The following is a 23,560-nucleotide window of genomic DNA, read 5'->3' as shown; positions in this document are numbered from 1 at the left end:
ATAAATGAGGTTTCCAGCCATACCAGTTACTCAAAGTTTCACTTTCCCTCTGAAATATAGGGGGGGAAAAACTATTATTAAGCAAGATCTCCACCAGTTTAAAGAGGGAAACAGTTGTTTCTGACCATATTTGTCAATGCAAGGATGCATTATCATCTGAAATGACCATCCTCACCAGCCACGGCCAGGCATATGACACCTGAGGTGCACAGAGTCCTTCTAGGACCTGAAGTTCAGCTCCTAGTTTGCTGTATGGAGATAATCCTAGGAGGGAACCAGTTTGGGTTGGGTTGAAAGCTAGAAAAGGCCTGTTTTTCTAATTTGAGATGACACGAAGCCAAGAAGAACTGACACTATTACGAGAGTTCAGCCCAAGGTCTTGCAACATTTCCACCAGGATGAACGGCTTCAGCCAAAGCCTTGCAATAATCATGAAAAGGAGATTTCATTGCCACAGCAAGCATACCTGAACATTATTCTAAACTTAATCCAGATGATTGTCTCTTTACCAATAGAAAATGAGCTTTCCACTGGATCGGGGTGAGGCGTCTTCCCCAAGCTGTAGAAATAGGCCTAAATCATAAAATACCCTGGAAAAAATTAAAAGGAATGTGTAGAGGTGGTTTTTTTTTCTCCACCTCTTAATTCCAAGATAATGAATGAGACGCCAAGCTCATTCCAAGAGATCGAGCCACCTAACGGGTTGCTGTTTTTAAAAACAAGCCGAGTGAAGCCGGATGAATCATGTGAAACCTCTTCTGGGGCCAGGCCAGGACTCTCGGGTGCAGCGCGAGCTCCGCGATGGCCAGAACGTTCCGTTAAAAATCAACAAGCTCCAAAGCAGTTGGACCACATTGAACGCGCTTCGCCCGCTTTCTGGGCGGCCCACGGAGGTTGATCTAAGCTCTGCAGGCCACAAAACCTTCTGAGGATGCTTTGCCCGGGGGCAAGGCCATCCCACAACAAAAACAAAGCGAGGGAAAATAGTTGTGTCTTCCCAAAGTCCTTCCTTTCCAATCTCAAAGGATCCTTATGAAATGTCTCTCTTCTGCTGAAATTGAGGTTGATTTATAAGTAACCTCCAACGTTCCGCCTTCCTCTATACGAAGGCTCCAATATGCTGGGGGAAGGAGCAGTTACTTCCAGAGGACATAACGTCACCAGAGTTGTTTGGTTAAGTGATGGGAGGGTCTACGTGTCACAGGACTTAGCTCAAAATCCCCCCAGAATAATGCTGGGAGGCCTTATCCCAACTCTCCAAATCCCCATGTCCAGGCTTCCTTCCCTGCATGTCTCTCTCATATACAAAATTGGATCAATTCCTAGAGCTCCTCTATCTTTTCCCCCTGCAAACACCTTTTCCTTTGCACACAAATTGCTGTGCCAGGGAAAGACCTATCCAGACCTTTGGTTATGCCTGGCACCCCAGTAGTGCTACTACCAGAAGAAAAATAACGTAACCAGACAGCATTTAAAAAATAGTCACAATGCAAAATAAAGACAGAATTCTAATGATGATAAAACTTGCATAGAATTATAACTGAACTGCATTTCTACACTTTTATACTATACACACAAAGCAAAATTTGGCCCTCTCTCGGGGAACTGGCAGGGGTGGCCGGGTGCAGGGCAGCCTGCAGCCCCCGGTGTCCATCACACTTGGTGTGGCTCTCATGGCAAGGAAGACTCATCCAAATAGGTGTCTTGGTTATAAGAAATATTACAGTGATTCAGCTCTTAATTCAGAAAACTTGGGCACATTCCGACTGTCTGTCCAACGAGCAATTCTCTGCTTGCAGAAGCTACAAAAACAGGCAACAAGCACGTTCTGAATTGCAGACTCTTTTGTCAATACACATGAACCTGGTATCACTCCACTTCTACGTGCACTCCTCCATCAGGAGCAGCCTTTAATGCTAACATTTTACTAAGGAGCAGCTCCCCATTAAAAAGCAACTCAAAGCAAGGGGCAGGTGAAAATCCAGCACTGGAATTACAGTGCAAAGTCAAGGGCAAAGTTTTATCATGGCTCATTGGTAGGGATGGACCCAACACAAGGCATCACAGCCTTGCAGGAGCAGTGTGCTTCACCCCAAGGAAAGCCTCTGAGGAAGCAGTGCCATATTATCAGCTGATGTAAAGGCATCATCATATACATCATTTTGATCTAATCACGTTGGGCTGCAACAAAACACGGCAGCAAATGGAGCATCACTGCAAGCTCAGCATCCAAAGCAAAAAGTGGTCAACTGAAAGCCCTCCTTTCGCACAGCTAGATATCCCACTAGTGATTTTCGCTGGAAGAGCGACATTATCTGCTTCTACAAAGAGGAGAAGGCTTCACAGATGCAAGCCATGACACTATGTCAAGGAAAAAAATTGTTGATTGCCCCTGTTTTACTGGTCCCATCGCTTCCTGGAGCATCTCCGCACAGGCTTTCAGTAACAGAGCCAAATTCCAGCCAGGCACATCCCTGAAAGCACCAGAGGTGTAAAACAATTCTATATGCTGCATTATTAATGATAAAGCAATATATAGAATAATTGAAGATTAAGTTTATGTTCAAATTGGTTGTAGATTCATGCACAAACAAGGAAGCTGAGATAGAACTTGTTAAAACGGTTAAAAAAACCCCTCACGTTGCATCAATCTATGAATTAAACAAAAACAAGACCCCAAAAGAGTAAAGATAAATTAGAGCAAAAGCTAGGAAAACACACAGAACATTGACCAGCGATGCTTCTTGGGCATCAATATCTGCAGGTACTAAAAAAAATCGGGGGGAAAAGGCAAGATTGCATCAAGCCAGGCAGAACAGCAAGAATCTGTGCCCCCTGCGAGGTTCCAAGGACTCGGCGTGCCTGCGGACCTGCTCTCTCGTGCATCACGGACATTCACCCTGCACAGCCCCGGCCTTCCAAAAACTCATCCGCCCTCGGCTCAAAGACAGCCTCGTCTGCCGGCAGTTCCTCCAACGAGCCCATTACCTGAACTGGTTTGTTCCCATCTCGCAGGTTGGGGGATCGGACTTGCAGCCTCTGCTCCTTACGGTACCTTTCCCTGCAAATCCTTTCCGCTCAGCCTTTCTCCCTGGAAGCTACTTACACATCCAGGCACTTCTTAAACCTCTTGCTGACAAACTGAACAAGATCAGCTTTCTGAGCCTCGAACAGTAAGTCTTCACAGTTGTTGTTTTTCTTTTTATTTTTTTTTAAGGGGGAAAAAATGTTTGCCTACACTTGCTGCATTTTTTTTTAATAGTCCGTAAATATGGAGATGTTGGTGCAACACCACAATAGCATGGAGAATGTTCACACCACTCCTATGGTGCTGCCGTATACAGAAGCAGAAAATGCAGCTTCAAATTCCTGCCCTGTTGTCTTATTTACGATTTCCAGAGTGAATTAGCCCCTTTTAGCACAGAGTTGGAACAGGGAGATCACGATTTCTTGGTCTACTTAATCCCCTTCAAGCCTTCTCAGATGCTTCAGGATGCGCTCCAGGCTTTTTGTTCCTAGGAAAATTGCTCTTCCTCATTGCTTGCTGCTCTGCCTTATCTACCAGCTTGCTAGCAGCGAGCAGATTGTTCCAAGGTGTCAATGATGGCCACAAAGAACAACCAAATGCATGAAAAGTAACACAAAAGAAGGGATAATACAGGACAGGGCAGACGGATTTCACATTTTGGTCTTCAAATGGAATACACCTTTAACTCTGCAGTAATTCTTTTCCCCAATTTTCTCAATTTTTCTCAGAAAACCAACTTTTTAGTGTTGCTTTTTACTTCTGAGATTGCTGAAAGGTTTTTGCTGATTTTTTTTTCTTTTCTTTCTGAGAGTGGGAGGAAAGACAGGTGCTAATACACGATAATCTCCCCCATGGCAGAACGCTTGAGCATCTGCATCTGAAGCTGTTTTGACATACACACCTTGTGCTTTTTCTGGAAGCTTTACAATATATGAAATACCATAATTATACAATAACACAAACACACCCCAGCCTTTATTTTTCCAGAGACAGAATAAATTTGTAAGTTTAGCAGCTGTGAAACATGTCATACCATGTACCAACAGCCCAGAAAACTAAACGTGGCAATTTGTCCACAATATTCATGCAAAATGACTCAGCCCCAGCCTCAACAACCTGCAACAGACCACAGAGGAGTTCAGTCTTGAATCACTAGTTCACTATCAACCATCTTGCTCGCGTTTGCCAACAGTGGTGTCTATCAGCTCAGATTTTAGCAACGTATTTATCTGCTAGAACTTGGATGGCGACCAAGCTCATTGCACAGCTGCCATCAAACATGCATGGGATCTAATTATCTGGCAGATTTTCAGTTATTAAAATGAAAAAGGCTCCCTGTCCTGTTACCAATTCCCGTAGACAGCCATTATCTTTCTAAAAGAAAGCTTTTTAATAAGAAAAATTTCTTCAAGCCGTTTGTGACATTGCTAAACATAGGGGAAGGCACAAGCTAATTTATAACCTACAAAAAAACCCACGCCAGGTGGCTGTTACATTGGCCATCAACCACAACCTCATCTCAAAACAGCTAAAATGACAGTCTGGTTGCATTTCTAAAGGAAAACCACTAGTCCTCGAGGAACTTCAGTCTCAGACACTTGCACAGGTCAACTCTGTAGGACACTTGTCATACTAGTGAAGTCCCAGGTCATATTGTTAGCTATTACACATAATCACACCCAGTAAGCTTGCTTTTTGGCCTGAACATCCGAAAAACAAAAACCAAAGTCATGAGTAGGGCAGTATCTGTAATCAGTTTCTCTCAGCATGCCCAGAGGTCAGCAGCCTTCAGCTGGCTCAGACTGGCAGTGCCATTAGGGACAGGCAGGCTGGCAGCCTCAGGTAGCAGCTACCTTCCCTGCAGCCCCGTGGTCTGCACAACCCTCCTGAGATGATAAAATGAAGGTGGATGAGTTGGTCAGAGCTGGTGCTGCCTTAGAATGGGGAACACGAACAGCCAGCCGCATGAAAGCTTCCCTGGATCCATCCCTCTGGAGCATGAGGCAACAGGTCAATACTTACAAGGTTCTCTATGTCCGTGCGGGCCAGGACGTACGTGCGCACGTTGCCGTTCTGATGCAGAAGCATGTACAGAAGAAGAGTCGCTTGATCTGATTTCTGCTGCTCACACAAAGCTGTGTACAGGCTGTTAAAATTAATTTGGAAAGCATGCGGGTTCGATGAAGAAAAGGCTGTGTTATCTGAAATAAAGAAACCAAAAGCCATATTTACCAAAAAAAAGCTTATATTAAGTAAATATTAACAAATAAACCTTTGTTTATTTTATAAAATCCCTAGGTGAAACATTTTCTACAATCACAGTAAGAAAGGGGGGAAAAAACATATAATTTGAGACTAATGTCACCAATGGCCATAAAACCTCAGAGAGCTTCAGTGGTGTCCGAAAGCTGAGGCTGTTCTCCCAGGTGAGAGCTGGGGAGACACCTGCATCTGCACAAGACAGCCTTTTTTAAAATAAAAGTGCTGTGATCTTCTAGACAGCCCTTGCTATTTAAAAAAGAAAACAATTCCTGCACTGAGAGTGTTGCAGGACTGTTAAATATGCAGGATATTTCTTTAATGGTGTAATTAAATATGATTTAAAACGACGTGTCACAAAGTCTAGCGACACTCCAAGTAGCAGCAGCTTGTTCACATGTACAGTATAAGCTGTGGCAGAGCTGGAAGTGACATAAACCAGATGAGATTTCTGTTCCCAAAGTCTTCTCACAACAGTATGAAGTTCTCCTTTCTGAGAATACAAAAAGCTAAGCACATAGAAAAATAGCAATTTCATGGCAAAAGTGTATTATGGGGATAGCAACTGTTCGGGTGCTCAAGTACGTTATTGTCTGGAATTAAAAATTGCTTCATTGCTATAAATAAGATGCCAAAAGTTGAAGAATTTAACTAAAATCCCCTAGACCCTACTATGGATTTCTGAATTCTTTACTTGCTTTGAGGAGAAAAAGAAGTGCATGAACTGAGAAAAGCTCTCCTGTAGAATGGCAGAAGTACCTTTTGCAGAGTAATTTTTAGACAGAAGGGATTTTAAGGGAGAAAAGCCTCTAAAAATGAAGAAAAAGAACAAAGTACTCCAATTTCAAAACTTGCTATTTGACAAGCCCTTCAGTTTGCACTGCAAGAGCAGGCAAGCTAGGCAGCAATACCGCATTTGAGTCTTCCCTTTCCCAAAGCCCCAAGGATGCTGCATCTCCATGAAAAATCACGGGAGCATCTGCAGCAGTAGGGTGCCCAGGGACAGGAACTGGGAGCCAACACAAACTGCACGGCTCCGTGACTTCCTACCAAGCTTAAACTTCTGTGCTGGTCGAAGTACAGAAATTTCACTCACTGAAATAAGCGCTGGCCACTTTTCCTCTTCTTTTTGGTGGATGATGCCAGTGGAGTTTCCCAAGAGCTACTGATTGCTCAGGACAGTTGTCAGATGGGGATGCTCATGGCAATGGCCACTTATTTTGAACACCCTCAACCTTTTTGGGGAGGAAAAACCACGGTGTTTGGAAGGGCTGTAGGAACCCAAGGAGAGCCACAGCTCCCAGCGGATTTCCGGGAGCCGGCTCGTGCAGCAGCCACTCCAGAGACGGACTCCTGGCCTCTGTGCAGGAGAACCACGGGAAAAAGCAGAACCAAAAAAAACCAGAAAAAGGAAACACTGATGCCAAACATCTTCCTTCCTGCAGAAGCTCCCAGCTCTGCACCGAGGATGTGGTGGCAGCAGCTCCCCACTCCGCCGGCATTGGCAGCGCAGCCTCCTCCGCATCCCTTGTGCCTTTTCCCTTAATTCCCATTTCCTCCTCTCTCCTTCAAACCCCAGTCATCATTATGGACTGGCTGCTGGAAAACACTCATCTTTCACGTTAATATTCTTCTTTCCCAGGTAAAATTTCGACGTGGGCAGTAAAATCAGATCAGTGCTTCATTAAGGATGCTGATGCCACCCATCATTAACTGTGGAGAGTCCACTGACCTTCCAGCTCCTCTTAAATGAATTTATACACTGCATCATTTGCATTTATAGCGCTATATATTTTACTAGAGAAGACCTTAAAGAACAGTAAGCTCTTTTCTAAATATTATTAAAAAGCTTATGGAATGCAGCAACAGCAATAAATCCTGTATGATTGTACAGAATATTAAAGCAACCAAAAGAAAAGTTAAAATATTCTTGAGCAGTTAGGAAAAAAAAAAGATAACTATCCTGAATTTTATTAGCTCTGTCTCCATTAAATTATATAAATTGCTTTTTAAAAGCCAGTTTTCCTATTATATTATTATACTATAGATCATTATTACTGCAACCAGCCTGTCTTTTCCATACCATTCTCTTTCTTCCAGACTCTCAGAAAGTTCACAGGAATCAAATTTAAGCTCAGGTATATGAATATTGCTGGTGGAAACAAGTTTCTGCCTGCTCAATAAGAAGTGACTCTAAATATACACATTTAGGAAAAATACAGGTTGGCAAACTATTTTGACTAGAATTGATGAATAGGCTTTTAAAAATTTATAATGATTCATGAATAATAGTTTTTAATGAAGTCTTACTAGTTATCTACTAGTAGTTATTAGTCAACTAGAGTATAAGTTATTAAACAAAGTTATAGAGGAAGTTATTCATACAAACTATCAGCTGGTTTAAAAAAAAAAGTATGATGATCTGGATCTCAATTGGTCAAAAAAAGCTTTGATAGATGAAAAGGCCACATTAGGATGTGAATGAGCTCAGCCTGCTCAATACTTAGAGGAGAAGTGTTTAGAGTAAATTTAGCCAAATTCTCCTAACATTTCCAATACAAGAAAGGACACGTCTGTTACGTTGACTCAGCTGATAAGACCATTCCATTGCTTATTTTAACTCTAACTCGGTGCCTGCTAACCAGAAATTCCCCAAGTCCTATCAAGTTCCAGGGGACCTCTGCAGACTTCCAGACAGCTGGTCTGTTGCCATATCTCCCATTTTTATTTATATCTTACAAAACTGCGAAGCTTTCTAAAGTTTATCCATCCAGAAAGAACGTGTCTGGTTCTTCTCCACCCCTCTGAGTAAATTCCAGCAGCTGAGGAGCTCCACCACAAAATTCCCAGAATGAGGAATGATTATTACATCTCCCTGGGCTTACTGGATAAGTTTTAGGAAGAGGCATCCCCAGCACTGCAGTGCCTCACTTTCATCAGTGCATGCTTAAAAGCAAATACAAACCTTGCGTGTTCTTGAAGGACATAATAGCTTGTCTGTAGGGATTCGGGGTGTCGGGCGCGTCGGTGAGGTTGGCCAAGACAAGCAGAAGCAGGAGACTCTGGTTAGCGAGAGGGGGGCACTGCTCCAGCTGCGGCGTCGCTTTGCTGCCCACTCCCCCCAGCGTGAACACTGTCCATAGGCCAGCTGGGGAGAAAGAGGCAAAAGAGCACAATCCTCTTAGAAAAGAGCAGGTGTAATCCAAACTTGGTCCATATTCCACCATTTTTCTTACGTATTCCAAGTTCAATAACCTCATTATGTTTTAGGCAGAGAGCAGTGACAAATGCTAATACTGCTTGAAGTTGAACACCCGGATTTAGAGCCCTGTAGAGAACATTGCTGCCCATTACTTGTGCGCAGACAGCACAATACCAAATAACTAACTTCCCGGGGAGAAGAGAAAAAAGGATTAACAGCAATTTAAATTCGAGCTTTATGCTATTAGTTGGGCTGGCCTTTTGTTTTTAGGATCAGACAGAAGATGAAACAACCTGAAGCAGCACGATGCTCCGCTTGCACTGCTCTGAGACTCCTTGTTACAGGTATGGAAGTACAAAGTGTTTGCAATAATTTGAAGTTAAAAATCTAATTAAAAAGCCACAAAAGGTTGAGGACACAAATCACTAGTGATGCTGCCAGAAGCCAGTCAGCCTGACTGATTCCACTTGAAGAACTGTCACTTTGCTTTTATTACAATTGCCTCTAAAATACTTATATAAGAAAACATAAAAATGACAGTCATTTTACACACACAAAAATTTAAGTAGAAACACATAAAACATCATAAAGAACTAGCGATCCCACATCAGCCCTTTGTGATTCACCGACTAGCTACACTAAGGCTGCATGCTAGGATATATCCACCTCTTCTCCCTATAACACATGCACACAGCTCCTGAACACTGCTTGCTAAAACTCTGATTATCCCACCCAAAAGGTGGTGCTTGGGCCCAAAACACAAGCCGAGTAACCTTCCAATGTAACATATACAGCATTAAAAAAATTAACTCCAACATGATAATGCTGCATTTGGAATTTCTGTTTTTAATTACAGCCCTGCTAGCGAAGCCGCCTGACTAGCTCCATGCCCTATTATAGAGGGATGGGGCAACGGCACGGGGAGGAGGCAGTGCTGGAGGACGAAGGCTCCCCTCACTCCTCTTCATCAGAGCCATAAATCCTCCTTTCCTTGCCACATTACACTGGGGAAAACATGGGGCACCAGAATCAAAGCAAATTCAGCTTTACTGAGGAGAAAGCATACGGGGGGAGACTAAAATTCATCTGCTTTGGTAGGACATGACAGCTTCAGTGTCACTGGGGCTCTGCCCTTACCTTCCTACCAAAAAGCTCGTTTTACACTAAGAATCTGTTACGGTCCTGGTTTTGATCCATCAGTCCACATATTGGAAAAGTTAGGATTTAGATAACAAGAGTTATCTAGAAATGTAACACGCAAAGAAATCCTTAAAAAATGAAAAAACTTCATTTAAAGTCATTACTTGTTACTATAAATTGAGCAGATTTCTTCTCTTAAAGGAACAGCTCAGTGCAGCGCTCAGCCATGCCAGCATTTTCAGTTTTCCATGTCCCATCCTGCCAGGCTGCACCTTTCCTCCATACTTTCAAAGAAGTTTAAAACCAAAATACAAGTAGCAGGAGAAGAGAGACTGCTTCAAAATTGACTTAGTACGAAGCATTTCTGCATACAGTCAGTCTGCCCCGAAGCACTACATAGCCTTTATTCTAGAAGTCAGCATATCAGTGAACTCCCAGTATTGTGTGATTTTTGTGGAATGGGTTGTAGTTCTTTCACAAGAGGCATCTTCCTGGTTTTCCAGCCTTTAGTGGACGTGCCAGTAAGATAAGCCCTGAAAGAGCCTCCAGTCGACACCAGCTTCCTCTGAGCTGCTTACTTCAAACCATCTTACTGGGAAAAGGATCTCCTGGGATAAGGATTTCCTTATTCTAGAGCTGTTGCAGAACTGTAGTCGTATTCCAACTTCCACCACGATGGTTCAGATTCATAAATAAACTTCATGAAGTCTCCCGTTGGACTGCTGAGCCTTCCTTAAGTTCCAGCACAGCGCTGTATTTGAATCCTTGCTGGCACAACCTTTCCACAGGCACGGATTCCTCTCATTCCTGGAGTGGATCCATTTCTCCTCTGTTCCCCTACACACACGACCTGCCCCCCCCAATTCCTAATCCTATATCATTATCATCCTGGCGCTGGATTTTATTGCTTTGAAAATTATTTTGCTCAGTGCCAACTTTGAGCCATAAGGATTTCTGTAGAGAGATCCCAGGAGCAGCCCTGTATGCCCCAGATTTATGTGGCAGGTCCAGGCTACGTTTGAGATTGAAAAGAAAGGAAGAAAGCTTTGGTAGAGGTGAAACCTCAAAAAAAAGAAAAGCACATATTGATCTTTTACTTTCATTTTACCATTTTGAAACAGCAATCGTCCTCCCTTGCTGAAAAATGGCAGGACAAAAAGCAAGCAGGCAAGACTTCAGCTTGAGCAGTAAGTGAAAAAAATACTAAAAGAAATCCAACAGACAAAAATCCAACAACGGAAACAGCAAGCGAACAGAACAAACCCGATTTCAGCCTACATTTCTACTCAAATCAGCTTCTAGCTCCACACCTCGGTTTCTCAGTTTATCAAGCTTTGAGGATACCAATGACTGCTTAATGGCCCAAGGATATTTAATATCGCAGCAAATATAGATTATGAAGCAAAAATGATTCTTCACAGCATCTAGCTGATACTATCATGGTGTTCCTCCATCAAAACCAGCAAAAACATGTTATTCAAAATTGGTAATTTATTCTTATTATGCCCAAGCAACAGCTCTGGGAACTCAACTTTTGTTTTTTTTTTTTTATATTATGATTATTTAATGCTTATTGTATGTGGCACATTTCTTCAGTCAGTTCAATGGTTCTCACATTGTGCTCTGATGAGCACTTTCTGGTGGCCCACGGAGAGCTGGCAGTGCACGTTGTGCTGGCTCTTGGCCTTGTTTCCAGCTGCTGCATTGTGTTAGAAGAAAGCTAAAAATACATAAATACTTTCCTGCTATTACTTTTCCATGTAAGCAATTTCTCAAGTTGCCACAGGGATGTTACACGATAAAGAATGGGAGAGGAAAAAGTGCTCCATGGAATCACCAATGGAATGGAAGAAGTAGGAGCAGGAGGCAACTTCTGCACCGAGGTGATGCTCACCAACTTACAAGTCAAAGCCATTTTATACTTTATAAGCACTCCCTTAAGGTTCTTGGGAACTTAAAACTATTATTTGTGAGGAGCACCAGGTATATTCACTTACATGATGCCAAGAAACCAACTACATTTAATTTGGAAAAGGCCCGTTGCAAGTTTCTGCAATATTCATAAAGAAACCATCAAAACTGCAACACCCAAAACACACAACTTTTTTTTTTTTTTTTTTTTTTTTTTTTTATGGTTAATGAATTTGTGCATTAAGTATTCCAGGATCCCACTATATGAAGCCCACAAGGGGCATCAACTCTTTGCTATATACCCAGGCTACAGCAATGAATCCCACCACTGAAATAAGGAAATCAAGAGCAACTCAATAAAAGTTCAGACTTTTTAGGTCTGAACTAAAAGCTTAGAACTAAAGAGTTCTTAGGTAGGAAAGTCAAAGTATGGTAAGGTTTTTAGCTAGGAAGGCAAAGTATAACTGGCTTTAAAACATTATTTACTTAAAAGCAAAAACGGTTGCCCTAAATATTGTAAAATAGCTTTTTTTCTGACACCGGCTGATGCAAGTTTTGGTAAATACCAGATTTTTGAAAGCTAGCACTCTACCTGACAGGGCAATGCAAACAGCAGCAGCAGTTGTGTGTTTTCAGCAGTATTTTTCATGCTCCCCACTGCCTGGCATTAGCCTAACAGAATTAACCAAAGCGAGCTTGCAACGTAGAAGGAAAGACATTTTCAAGCCGACTATGAATGAATAGTTTCTAGGCGACACACAGTCCAGCAAAATAAATTCCCGTTTCAAGTATGGGGAGAAGAGCTTCTTTTCAAGCCGGCCGCAGACAACAAGAATTCCCGGGTGAGATGCTTGAGTTTAAGCAAGCACGTGTGCTGCTGCAACCCTTTACCCCATCAGGGTTTGGGGTACAGCAACAGCAGGAGGTCACAGCGAACACACGATCCGGGGAAACAACACAGCGATCCAGGATCCAAATCCCACCAAGTTATCACTTCACCCGAGGTCCAAAGACCAAGCGGCAGGAAATTCCAAAATACCACCCAAAAATGCGCTCCTACTGCTACGGGAAGATTGAATAAAAAGACACTGCATTTTTAAAAGGTACTTTCTGGAAGGTGTATTTTCTAAAAACAAGTCGTGGAACCACTAAGACGGACTCATTCGAGGACATAACTGGTGACAGAGCTCGTGCATTATTTAGTCTATGTTTTTCTGCACCTAACAGTGTGATTCTGGAGGAGATGATGCTTCCCGCTGCTTGACAAGGAAAGCAGAAGGTGCCAGTGGCTGATAAGCCCAGCTCTGAAAGGCAAATCCCGCCACTTAACCCTTGTCCTGACCACAGGAGGAAGAGCGCGGAGCCGTCGGGAGAGGCCGGCACAGCCCTGGCGGGCACTTGCTCTGCGCCGGGAAGGCTCCGTCTCTCCATCAGTCACTGAAGCAGCAAATTGAACCTGACCGTACAGACGACTTGCCAGAGGATCCTGCAAAACTGCCTTCTGCAATCTCCAAATAAGCTCTATTGGAAGTGGCATTACCAAGAAACCCCAACGTGTCGGAGGAGGCCGAGGCCGTGATGTCATTAACACATTCTGGAAGCAGGTCCTCAGGAAATGAATCATGGAAGCAAGTGAAATGCAAAGACATATTAGGTAACCATGTTCATCCTCTACCCGGGCTAACGTGTTCCCTCCAGTACATTTTGTTATTCTATCCAGCCTAATTTTAAGGGACTAGTAATGGAGCTTGGACCACATCCTTTGGGAAAAGTGTTCCATAATCTAAACCTCAACGTTAAGATTTTTTTCCTAATATTCAGCCTACATTTTCACTTTGTTCAATTGCATCCATTTATTCCTATAAGTGGTTCTCTCCATGTAAGGCCATAAAACATTTCTTCCCCAGCTGGGTGTTTACACCCTTTTGAATAAAAGGTGCTGTCATCGGGCTCCTTTGTTGCCTGGCCAAATTATACATACAGATTTTTCTTTCATTTCTTTGCAAGTCTTTTCCACTTTGCTTCCTGCAATTAATCCCAACACTTTGCACAACYTCTTCAACATCATGACAGTGAAAAGCTACAAGTACTGAAGTGTGTAGATAAAATAAACAAGCATCTTCCTCATCTGCTCCAAAATAGCATTTATTCCATTTCATCTATTTAGCCTCTTCTGGTCACCAGATCTCAGCGATCCCTTTTTGTGACATCTAAGACAGGATTTTAGATCTAAAAAAGGGGGATTTAAAGCTTGGTTACTGAGGTGTCAAAAGCTTTGGTGGGAACCCACTCTGGGTGTATCARGCCTCGCCTTAAAGGTCTGATTATACCTCAAAAACTCTAAGGAAACATTTCTAAACTGACTCAACACCTTTAAATTACATACACAACCTCCCCACAAAGTTGTGTATGCAACACCAGCATTTTGGGCATGCTCTTCTTCTCTTACCAACACCCCAGAAACACGTGGATACACTTTTGATACCTGGATCCCTATTCTGAGCAGAAGACCTACCTGGGAATGGACACACAAAAAAAATCAATGAGAAAATTACATACCAAATTCCTGGAAACGCTACAAGTTACCCAAATAAAGCTGAAAATAATGMTAATAAGCCATCAATTCCTTTCAAGCAATATATATTGAAAAAAATTATTGAAAGAGAATGACTTGCTTGAATAAGAACGGAAATCTTTGCACCCTTTTGCTGGCTCCACTGAACTAGAAGCTTAATATCTTTGGAGCCCTATCTGCTTTCCAGCCATGATGGGCCCAGGCAGAGAGCTGGGATGATACAGATGTTGCTCATGGTGCTGCCAACCTGCTCGGCCCTGCGCCTGAAACCTCCTATTTCAGCTCCTCCGCACGCAGACTGGGATACCTGGGATGGAGCAGTGTTTCTGATACACATCGGAAGACGTCTAGTGAAACAAAAAAACAGGAATAAAAAGCCATAAATGTGATTGCATACACACACACAAAAAAGTTGTATGGGATTATTTAAAGAGGCCATACCCCAGCATTATGACTTTTTGAAACCTKGGAAATTAAATGCAGGTTAGAAAAGGAGAAGAAGAGCGGAGAGGCAAACATGAGAAATGTGGGAAACTGCAGCCTACTCGGGGTTGGAATCCATTTGACAACAACTGTCTGACTCAATCAGCTATCAGCATGGAGCTCAAACCTCAAGGCAGCGAGAAAGTCACATTGTGAGAAATTTAAGAGGTTTTTTTTTGTTTTGTTTTGTTTCCTTTTTAACTGGAAACTGGGCTGCTGCCCAGTGTACTGTGCTGGTACCGTGCTGCTGCCGTGGTTTGGATGGGGGGGAAGGAGCGTCGTGAAAATATGTAATTGCACTGACAAATGAGTAAGATTTTTTGTCAACATGATTGGACAAAATTGGGCACAGAAACTAACATGGAAAGAGGCTCAAAAGTTGTCCTGGCAGAACGAGAGCAGCATTGGTTTTGACAAGAGAGTGATCGTGCTAGTCTGCTGAAGGAGAGAGGTGCCAGGAGCAAACCTGGGCCTCGGAGAAAGCAGGCTAAGAGGGTGGAAAAGCAGAGCAGCTCTCAGAGTTTAGGCAAAAGGAAAAAAACATTTATGTATTTCTTTAGAGTTTAATCTCATAGGATGAGTCAGGCTGGAAGGGCGCTCGGGAGGACCCCGGCTCACCCACCTGCCCCAAGCYATGGGGTRGCACCAGGTTGCTCAKGGGGTGCTCTCCCCAGGTGAGTCTTGAAAGCCTCCAAGGATGGAGATGSCAACTGTCCTCATGGTCCCTACACTTAAATATTTAAAGAAATGGGATATTTCCATAAAATTCTAGAATTTCTCTTCAAACAGACCCTTCATTTATAAAATAACAACAAAAAGTCCTTCTTGCAGTCTTATATATGCTTTTAGAAAGGAATTACATTTTCAGAAAGAAAAATTGGACATAGTGACACTTACATTCATAAACTATATAATAGCTAGAATGAATTAACTTGCAGTGTAATTGACCAAGGTGAATTTATGATACAAGCACAGCTAGAAGCAACTTGAGTATTTTGACAAAGGTATATTGAATATATTTTGAATACTGAAGAGACAACRGGAGCCGCTGAGTGCCAGGCATTTCTGGAAGCCTGGCTGCTATTTAGTGGAGAGCTGCRGCCAAAAATATTAAAATAGCTCCTAGCAGACTGCAGAATAGTCTGGATTTATCCTGATAAGCTTGGTCTCAAGTTATGCTTGGTATAAGGTGCACACACAGAATTGCAAGTACTTGACAGCAAACACCCCTGCACACCTTGACTGAGCTCCACTGCAGGGGCAGAGGGGCCACCTTCTAAGGGTCACTTAGCAAGGAGGCTTGATCAAGTCAAGGACAGGACTGCTGACGTGAATCCACATGCTCCTTTTATCAAAATGCACAAATACTTCTTTAGCGTCTACATTTTCTYTCTCTTTTTACATATACTTGTAATCTATGCATATAAATACACATTTGTAAAATGTTTTTATAATTTTTATGTTGCATACATATTTGTGAAAAAGCAGAATTACGAAGTATTTCTATTTATAAACACACAATTGTAATGCATCCATAAGGGCAACTTTTTAAAGGATGAATTTTGGAGAAGTATGTGTACAAACAGAAGTTACTATATTGGAAGCTACTTCTAATCACTGATATTTCAGGATTTCTGAAAAAAAWGGAAAAATGAGAAGCTGCCATTGAAATCAGGGGGTACAAAATATTATTTGTTAAGCTTTAGCCCTAGGAGTCATTCCTGAAAGGAGCAGTAAGGACAACACTTCCCATTCTGCTCCTACTGCAGGGCTCACTTCTGTCATGAGCCAACAGATGACAGCAGCTCCTACGGAAGCAAAAATCCCCCAATTTTAGGAATCTGCAAAGGTTAAAGCTGCTCACAATGCAGTCTAGTGTATGATACAAATATTTAAACCACAGGGAGCCATGTTTTCTATGCCCTAGACCATGTGTGAAAGTGCTCAAGCTCTCTAGCTGGTGACCCATCCTAGCCACACATGCCTTATTTCCTGGAGACCAGTATGATTGATAACTAGTGATAAACATGGTATCAGATGCTAATTATTGCTTTTGAAGTAGCAAAATATGAAAAMAACTTCATCCTTACACATGAGGGAAAAGGGGGAGGAGAAATTCAGAYAGGCCGTTGGCAGAAGAGCTCTGTAATGGTACCAGACAAAGGCACCCAAGAGCTGTTTTTTTCTAGAGAAGTCGGGATTTTACAGCACTTTGCAAGCTTGAGGAACATACAGAGAGAAGCTCCTGAGAACGTCTCCTTTTAAACAGGGCCCAGCATCCAAAAAACACATAAGAGAGAGGAGGGAAACGCCCCATTGCCAGGCTCAGGCACCTAAAAATAAGTTTGTGTCTTCTAGCTGCCATTCCTCATGGACTGCACGCAAACATGCAGCGGAGGAGGCAAAACCCAAGCATCCTCATGCATTTTCCTGCATAGCGTGTGCAGACGTCGCGGGATGTCACAGGACCTTGCGAGGGAGCCAAGTTTAGTAAACTGCAATGGGGCCTRCGAGCGACGCGGCCCCGCGCGCAGCGGGGCCCCCGCGCCGCCCTCCAAGTCCCGCGAGCCCCTTCCCAGGCAGGACGGCTCTCAAACGCCCCAATAAAACAGATGTAAGAATTCAGCTTTGGTAAAATAACATTTTTCCCTAACCTCATTCTCAGCAACAGAAGAGCTGGTTTTAATTAAAGCAGTTCCAAGAGAAAAAAAAGGGGAAAAAAAAAAAAAAAAAAAAAGGAAAAAAAAAATCAGCCCAAGGAAGGCGCTCAGAATGAAAAGTTTCATCACAACCCACTGACGTTTGGAAAAATTACGAGCAACTGAAAATTGGATTTCACTGCAGAAATGTAGCCTCATCTACATGCACACAAAACTTGATTAAAGGGGTGTTTTTACTGAGAAACCTTCTCATGAGAAGAACAGCAGCTCTGGAGCCTGAAAACCCATCCCTAGACCAAGTGCCCCAACCCATGCTGAGGTTCTTCATGATCTCGACCAGCAGAGAAATATCAACCAAAAGGATGCGCTCTCCGTGCTCCTTGTCCAAGCAGCCCATAAATTCCCAGGGACGGTGATGAGCTGCTCGTTTGGGCGAGCTGAAACTGACCCCAGGAGCACCGGCGAGTGACAAGGGTTTTGTCACCAGACCCCCAGGGATGCAGAGCAGCGGAGAGSCCATCTCGAGCGCTCTGGCACCTCTACTGCCCGCTCCTCCTGCCGTCAGCATATTGCATTTGCTGATGACAAAAACTGACTTTAAGCATTACTGTCTCTGCATGTATATATAGTAATGTTTTCTTTTTAAGAAAGTTTTTTTCCCCCAACAAAAAGTAATTATTAGCATTAAACATACAGACACACTTGTCAACTTCAGCAATAAAGTCAAGAAGTGAGCAAAATGTATTAGGGAAACCTTGATTTGCAAGAGCAATTTGTGATTGTTAATCGTTTACTGGATGGCATTGCTTATGTAAAGATTTGCATTTACCCTCATAYGAGGAACTACATTTCAGGGCGTTTTCTTTCAGTTTGAGTACATGCACTTCGTTCCAAAACGCTCCATCTTCCTCTGTGCACCCCAAAGCAATGACCAGAGAGTAAGGAGTTCCTTGAGATTCATCCTGGTCCTAAGGCCATGTCTAGAGAAACTGAGGCTCTTAAACTTACCACAGCTGCCACTTTGCAGGTGACTCTGTGGCCTTTAAACTACTGACAGGAGCAGCCTCCACATCTCGGCAGGTGACACTACATGGGGCTGCAGAGCTACCACAGGGCTCACCTGGGAGAAGCTGAGGGCTTCAGGTTTCCCCTGAGGTCTCCGCTCTGCCAGAAGCATTCAGCAAGGCGCCACAACACAGCAGCTCTGCAGACCTTCAACATCTGCCACTCCTGCAGCATGCCTCTTTTTAAAGCAACCCACTTCGTATGATTCATTTGGAACATTTTAATTGGGTTTGTGAACATGGTTCCACTGTCCTCAACACTCATTCAATATTTGCTTTACTATTTGTGTAGATAGTGCTGCAAAYGGGACTGTAAATGAGACTGACCTGCTTGAGAGCAGCTCTGCAGAGAAGGACCTGGGTGCCCTGTTGGAGAAGTGACCACAAGCCCCCAACATGCCCTTGTGGCCAGGGCCAGCGGTGTCCTGGCTGCATGAGGAGGATGTTRCCAGCAGGTCAAGGGAGAGGATCCTGCCCCTCTGCTCAGCCCTAGTAGAGGCCACATCTCCAGTGCTGGGACCAGTTTGGGGCTCCCGAGGCCAAGCAGGATGTGGAGCTACTGAAGTGAGTCCAGTGCAGAGGTACACAGACCATCAGAGGACTGGAGCATCTTCCGTGTGAGGAGAGGCTGCTCAGCCTAGAAGACTAAGAAGGGATCTTACCAATATGTACAAATATGTTAAGGGAGTGTGTCAAGAGGATGAGGCCAGACTCCTTTCAGCGGTGACAGCAACAGGATGAAAGGCAATGGGCACAARCACACGCAAGAAGATCCACCTGAACATGAGGCGCATTCCAGACAAAGCACTGGAGCAGGTTGCCCAGAGAGGTTGTGGAGTTCCCACACCTTGGACATGATGCTGGGCAATTTGCTCTAGGTGACCCAGCTTGAGGCGGGAGGTAAGACTGGATGCTCTCCAGAGGTCCTTTCCAACCTCAACTATTCTGYGATTCTGTCTCACAAGCAATAACCAGCTTTAGCAGAGAATTGACAGAGTGACTTAAGACAGCAAGATCTTGTGACAACCCCTGTACATCACTGGCACCAGACAGACTAGACCAAGGCTCCAGGCGCCGAGCCTTGGCAGGACAACGTCCCGACTGCCTGGACACCCATCCAAAACCTTCAAGGTCTCCTTTCACCCGCTCGCTGCATGGCTGGGCTCTTACCTCCTATAATCACAGTTATTGAGGTTGGTTGATTATACAGTCTCTCTCAACACACACTTGCAGGCTCCAGGACCCTAAATACCCATCGACCAAAATATTCAATGTTATTTGTACCTATCAAAATTATAGCTGATCTGATTGCATTTTGCCTTAATTACCTTATTACAGAGGTTCTTCAAGACTACTGGCAATACACTTCCTTGCAAGGGAAAAATGGGTATTGATTGCATATGTCTGAAACGTCACTTAAAAACTGCCGTTAGCAAGATGAGACATGCATATATTACACATATACACCTTGTAAAATAAYGTGAAGCTGTTTTCGTTGAGCAGGACTCTTGCACAAGTTATCACATGCAAAAAGCAGTATATTTTATTAACCTTGAAGTGAGGCCGAGAGATACAACGATGACGATAGAGAAGGGGAGAGTAGAATTTTATTCCTCATTCTAATGTCAATTCATTAGATAATTTTAGTCAAACAGCAAGCATTTTATTTCCTCATTTGTAAAAATCTGAAATTTTGACTTAATAAAAGTGTTTACTTATATATGTCCCTGGACTGAATACGTCCTGCTTGATCTTGTTAAATCACTGAACATTAATCATCTCTTCTGAGAACCTAACTTAGCAAGGCACTTGAGCACAAGAACAATTTCATTGGCTTTACCATAATTCAAGTTTCTCATTGAAGCAGAGAGTGAAATGATATTTCCRGAAACAATCCATAGTTGTACAGAGTAGATCCTGAAATTTGGATCAAATTAGAGTATCAGCAAGCAGTCAGCTGCCCAGCTTTCGGAATGCACCAGGAAAAAACAACGTGAGACTAGGAGGAAACAGGTATGAGACCAACTCTGCTACAGCGGCAGTGAAAAAAATAGTGTTAACAACCACCCAAGAAATATCTGATTTACTAAACACAGCCAGAATAGCTTATTTTCTATGATAGGATTCTGAGACATCTCCTAATAAAACTGAACAGAAAATACAGATCACACATTGGCAGATGTAGTCCAAGAACCCCAGAGAGCAGCAGTTCCATGAACTTAAAATATTGAGGTTCGATCGAAAGGCAATTCCACTCGTGGTGCCGAGAGTGGAATTATGCAAGTAAAATTTTTAATGTGGCTGGAAAAATTATATCCATTTTGCATTTCTGTGTATTTTATATAATTATTATAAATATGTATATTCTAGATCAAAATTATATGTAAATTGTGTAAGTTGCTTATATTTATCTATGTATACATTTATCTATGCATATATTTACATTATTAGACACATTATGAAACAACTGCCAATTGCTGTGATGCCTAGAAACATCTCCCAATCTTAACAGAATTAGTTCAACCTAGAATTTCCCYCCAGACAAGACTCTACTAAAAAGCTCCCATAATTCAACTTTCAAACGAGGAGTCTATTAACTATAAAATGTGCAGAATATTACTGCAATTCTGAAGTATCTCATGAAAATAGAGTTTTTTGAATAGTTTGCAAGTTCATCACTGACATGGTGCATACACAAAAGATGAAGAAATAGGTAGGAAAATAGGTTTAGAGGTCTCCAAAAGAATAAAAAATGCATCTTCATYAAACTGTAGAAGTGACAGACTATTAAAAAGCTGTTTAAATCTTTTCCAAATCATGAAACAAAAAAGATATATGAAGTTTAGCACCACGAATGCTATCTTACAACAAGGCAGGCTAAAAATAACCTAAGAACAGCTTGCTAGAGATGTACAAATTAACAGCAGAAGCCTTTACGAACAGTCTTAAAACAGCTCCTCAGAGAGGCCAGAAGATGACTGAGGTGTTAATGCAGCACCTGGAAAAGGTCAGGCTACGGCAGAAGGGATAAATGAGGAAATTCCATCATTAGCAAGAGGCTTCGGGCGCTTTGCACACAGCAGGCTGAGGGGACAGCTCCATGTCACCACTGATGACAGGTTGCTACCTTCATTTTCCAGTATACAAAGGCTACAGAATCACCAGGTTTGAAGCAAAAGTGGAAGGAGCAGTTGACAGTGTCCTTGTTCAGGCCTTATTGTGACAGTCCACCYACAGTTACATGAGGATCAATCCACAAATGACATTCTAGGAGAAAATTTAGGGAAAAAAAGCATCAGTTTCTAAAGGGCTTCTGTGGATGCAGGACACATCTCCATACCTTCATGGTGCACAATGCACAGGGACAGCTGCCCTCCCGTGCATATAGTCCTCACAGCTGGCCTTGGCTGCCAGGGCCTTGCGTCCAGCCAGCCATCCACTGAGACCCCCAGGACAGTTTAGCAGAGCTGCTGCCCTACCTCTGGAGTCCTACTCTACCTTTACAGTCAGCACGTCCAGCCCAGGGTGGCACTTGGCTTTTGTTGCTCTGAATCTTCCCGAGTTTCCTGCTGTCCCCGTCCAATGTCCTTCTGAACAGCAGCCCTGGGCTCCAGCACACACCCTGCTCCCCTGGAGCATCCTCCCATCCCACAAGAGCGAYGGAGGGGCACTCTGTCTCCTCCTCCAGGTCACCCAAAGATGATCAGGACAGGTTCCAGCACACCCCCCCAAGTTGCTCCATGTGTTACCAGCTTCCAGGTGCAGTATGAACCATCAACCACCACTCTTTGCACCTGATGATCCAGGTATCTTTTCACGCCCCTCAGTACACCCATCTAGACCATAACATCCCATTCAAAGATTCTGAGGGAGACCAAGTCAAAGTTAACTACAGTGAACACGGACAACTTCTACCACCCTTCCCTCATCCACAAACCTTGTCATTCGACCACTGCAAAGGCAATCAGGTTGGTAAAGCAGACGTCATTTTTGATTCAGTTGCTTGACTGCTTTAACTAAATTAGCACCATTTATACAGCTAGCCACAGCCTAGCAGATTCATAACTAAATCATTCGGTGGTCRAGACATATGGCATCTTCAGATTACCCCAGGAGACTTGAGCAAGTTTTACTCGTAATGGCAAGACCTAAATTCAAGACAAAGTTGCACAGACCTGCCCTGCATACTCGAGCAGAGGCTATGGACACCATCTAGTTTTTAAATCACTGTTAGGTAGAAGCCAGAAGGCTAAAACCAACACACTGTGGTGCATATTTAATATTCTTTAACCAAACACAGCATTCCTGTCCTAAAGGAAGATGCGAATTAAAGGACTCCAAAGCACATCCAGAACACATTTAAGAGAGACACGTACAATATATCAACTATTATCCCCCAGGCTTTTATTACCTCCCACACTTCTCACGCAGACATAAGAGTTGAATGATAAGACACCCACGCGCGTGCATGGCTCTGATTTACGGAGAGGGGACCGCATTCAATCCTAGTTGAAAGCACTTGGCATTCCAGCAGCCCATAAAATCCCTTCCCGCGCCTGAGAAAGGATGCGATGCCGGTTTCATAACGGACACCACACTTCCTAGGGGATTGTCTCGCACGACACCAGAGACAGCCACGCACGCGTGTTCATTTACACAGTCGCTATTTCTTCCCAAGGTCTGTCTCCTAAGGAGGATAAAGTCACAGCAAAAAGYGCCAGCTCTACACAACAAAGGAATTTATTTGTACACAAGGTGCAATAACTACAAGTATTTCAGGTTTCTCACTTTAGTAGTTGCCTTGTGCTTGTTTGAAGTATGTGTCAAGCCGCAGAGAAAATTTAATCTAAAATTAATTAACTGGAGGGTTCTAAATATATACCCAAGCAAACTATTACACAGCTCACATGCTCCATGAATCGAGTACTGCAATTTGCAAATATGCCAGTTCTTGACGTATTGATAAGATGCTGAAAGCAACTTAAAATATCAGATGATGGCATGAGTTTGAGTGTAACGATGTAAAAAGGGGAGAAGGTACAGGAATACAGAGGGGGAAAAAGATGCTAGCAAAAAGAAAGAAAAGATGCTATCAAAAGGACAGAAAAGGTGATTGAGAACAAGTGATTTTGACTACATTGACTTTTAAAAATTGCACAAAATTTTTTTCCCTCTTCCAGTTAAAATACTATGAAGTCAAATGATCAAGATAAACATTTTCTATTTGGCCCGAATGAA

At 43.0% G+C, this 23,560-nt stretch overlaps 1 protein-coding gene across 1 annotated transcript in view; it reads right to left on the bottom strand.

Annotated features, from left to right (window-relative positions):
• DYM (dymeclin) overlaps positions 1-23,560 on the bottom strand; it is a 167,803-nt gene that overhangs the window by 99,869 nt on the left and 44,374 nt on the right. Inside the window, exons 9-10 of the mRNA XM_026039349.1 lie at positions 8,253-8,435; positions 5,051-5,229 (exon numbers count right to left, since the gene is read on the bottom strand). Coding sequence (XP_025895134.1) covers positions 5,051-5,229; positions 8,253-8,435 — 362 coding nt within the window. The remainder of the gene's footprint in view (positions 1-5,050; positions 5,230-8,252; positions 8,436-23,560) is intronic.

The sequence above is a fragment of the Nothoprocta perdicaria genome, unplaced genomic scaffold (genome assembly GCF_003342845.1).
Source record: "Nothoprocta perdicaria isolate Ctin4 unplaced genomic scaffold, notPer1 scaffold_10, whole genome shotgun sequence".
NCBI classification, from domain to species: Eukaryota; Metazoa; Chordata; class Aves; order Tinamiformes; family Tinamidae; genus Nothoprocta; species Nothoprocta perdicaria.
This window is presented reverse-complemented; position numbering and strand designations above follow the sequence as displayed.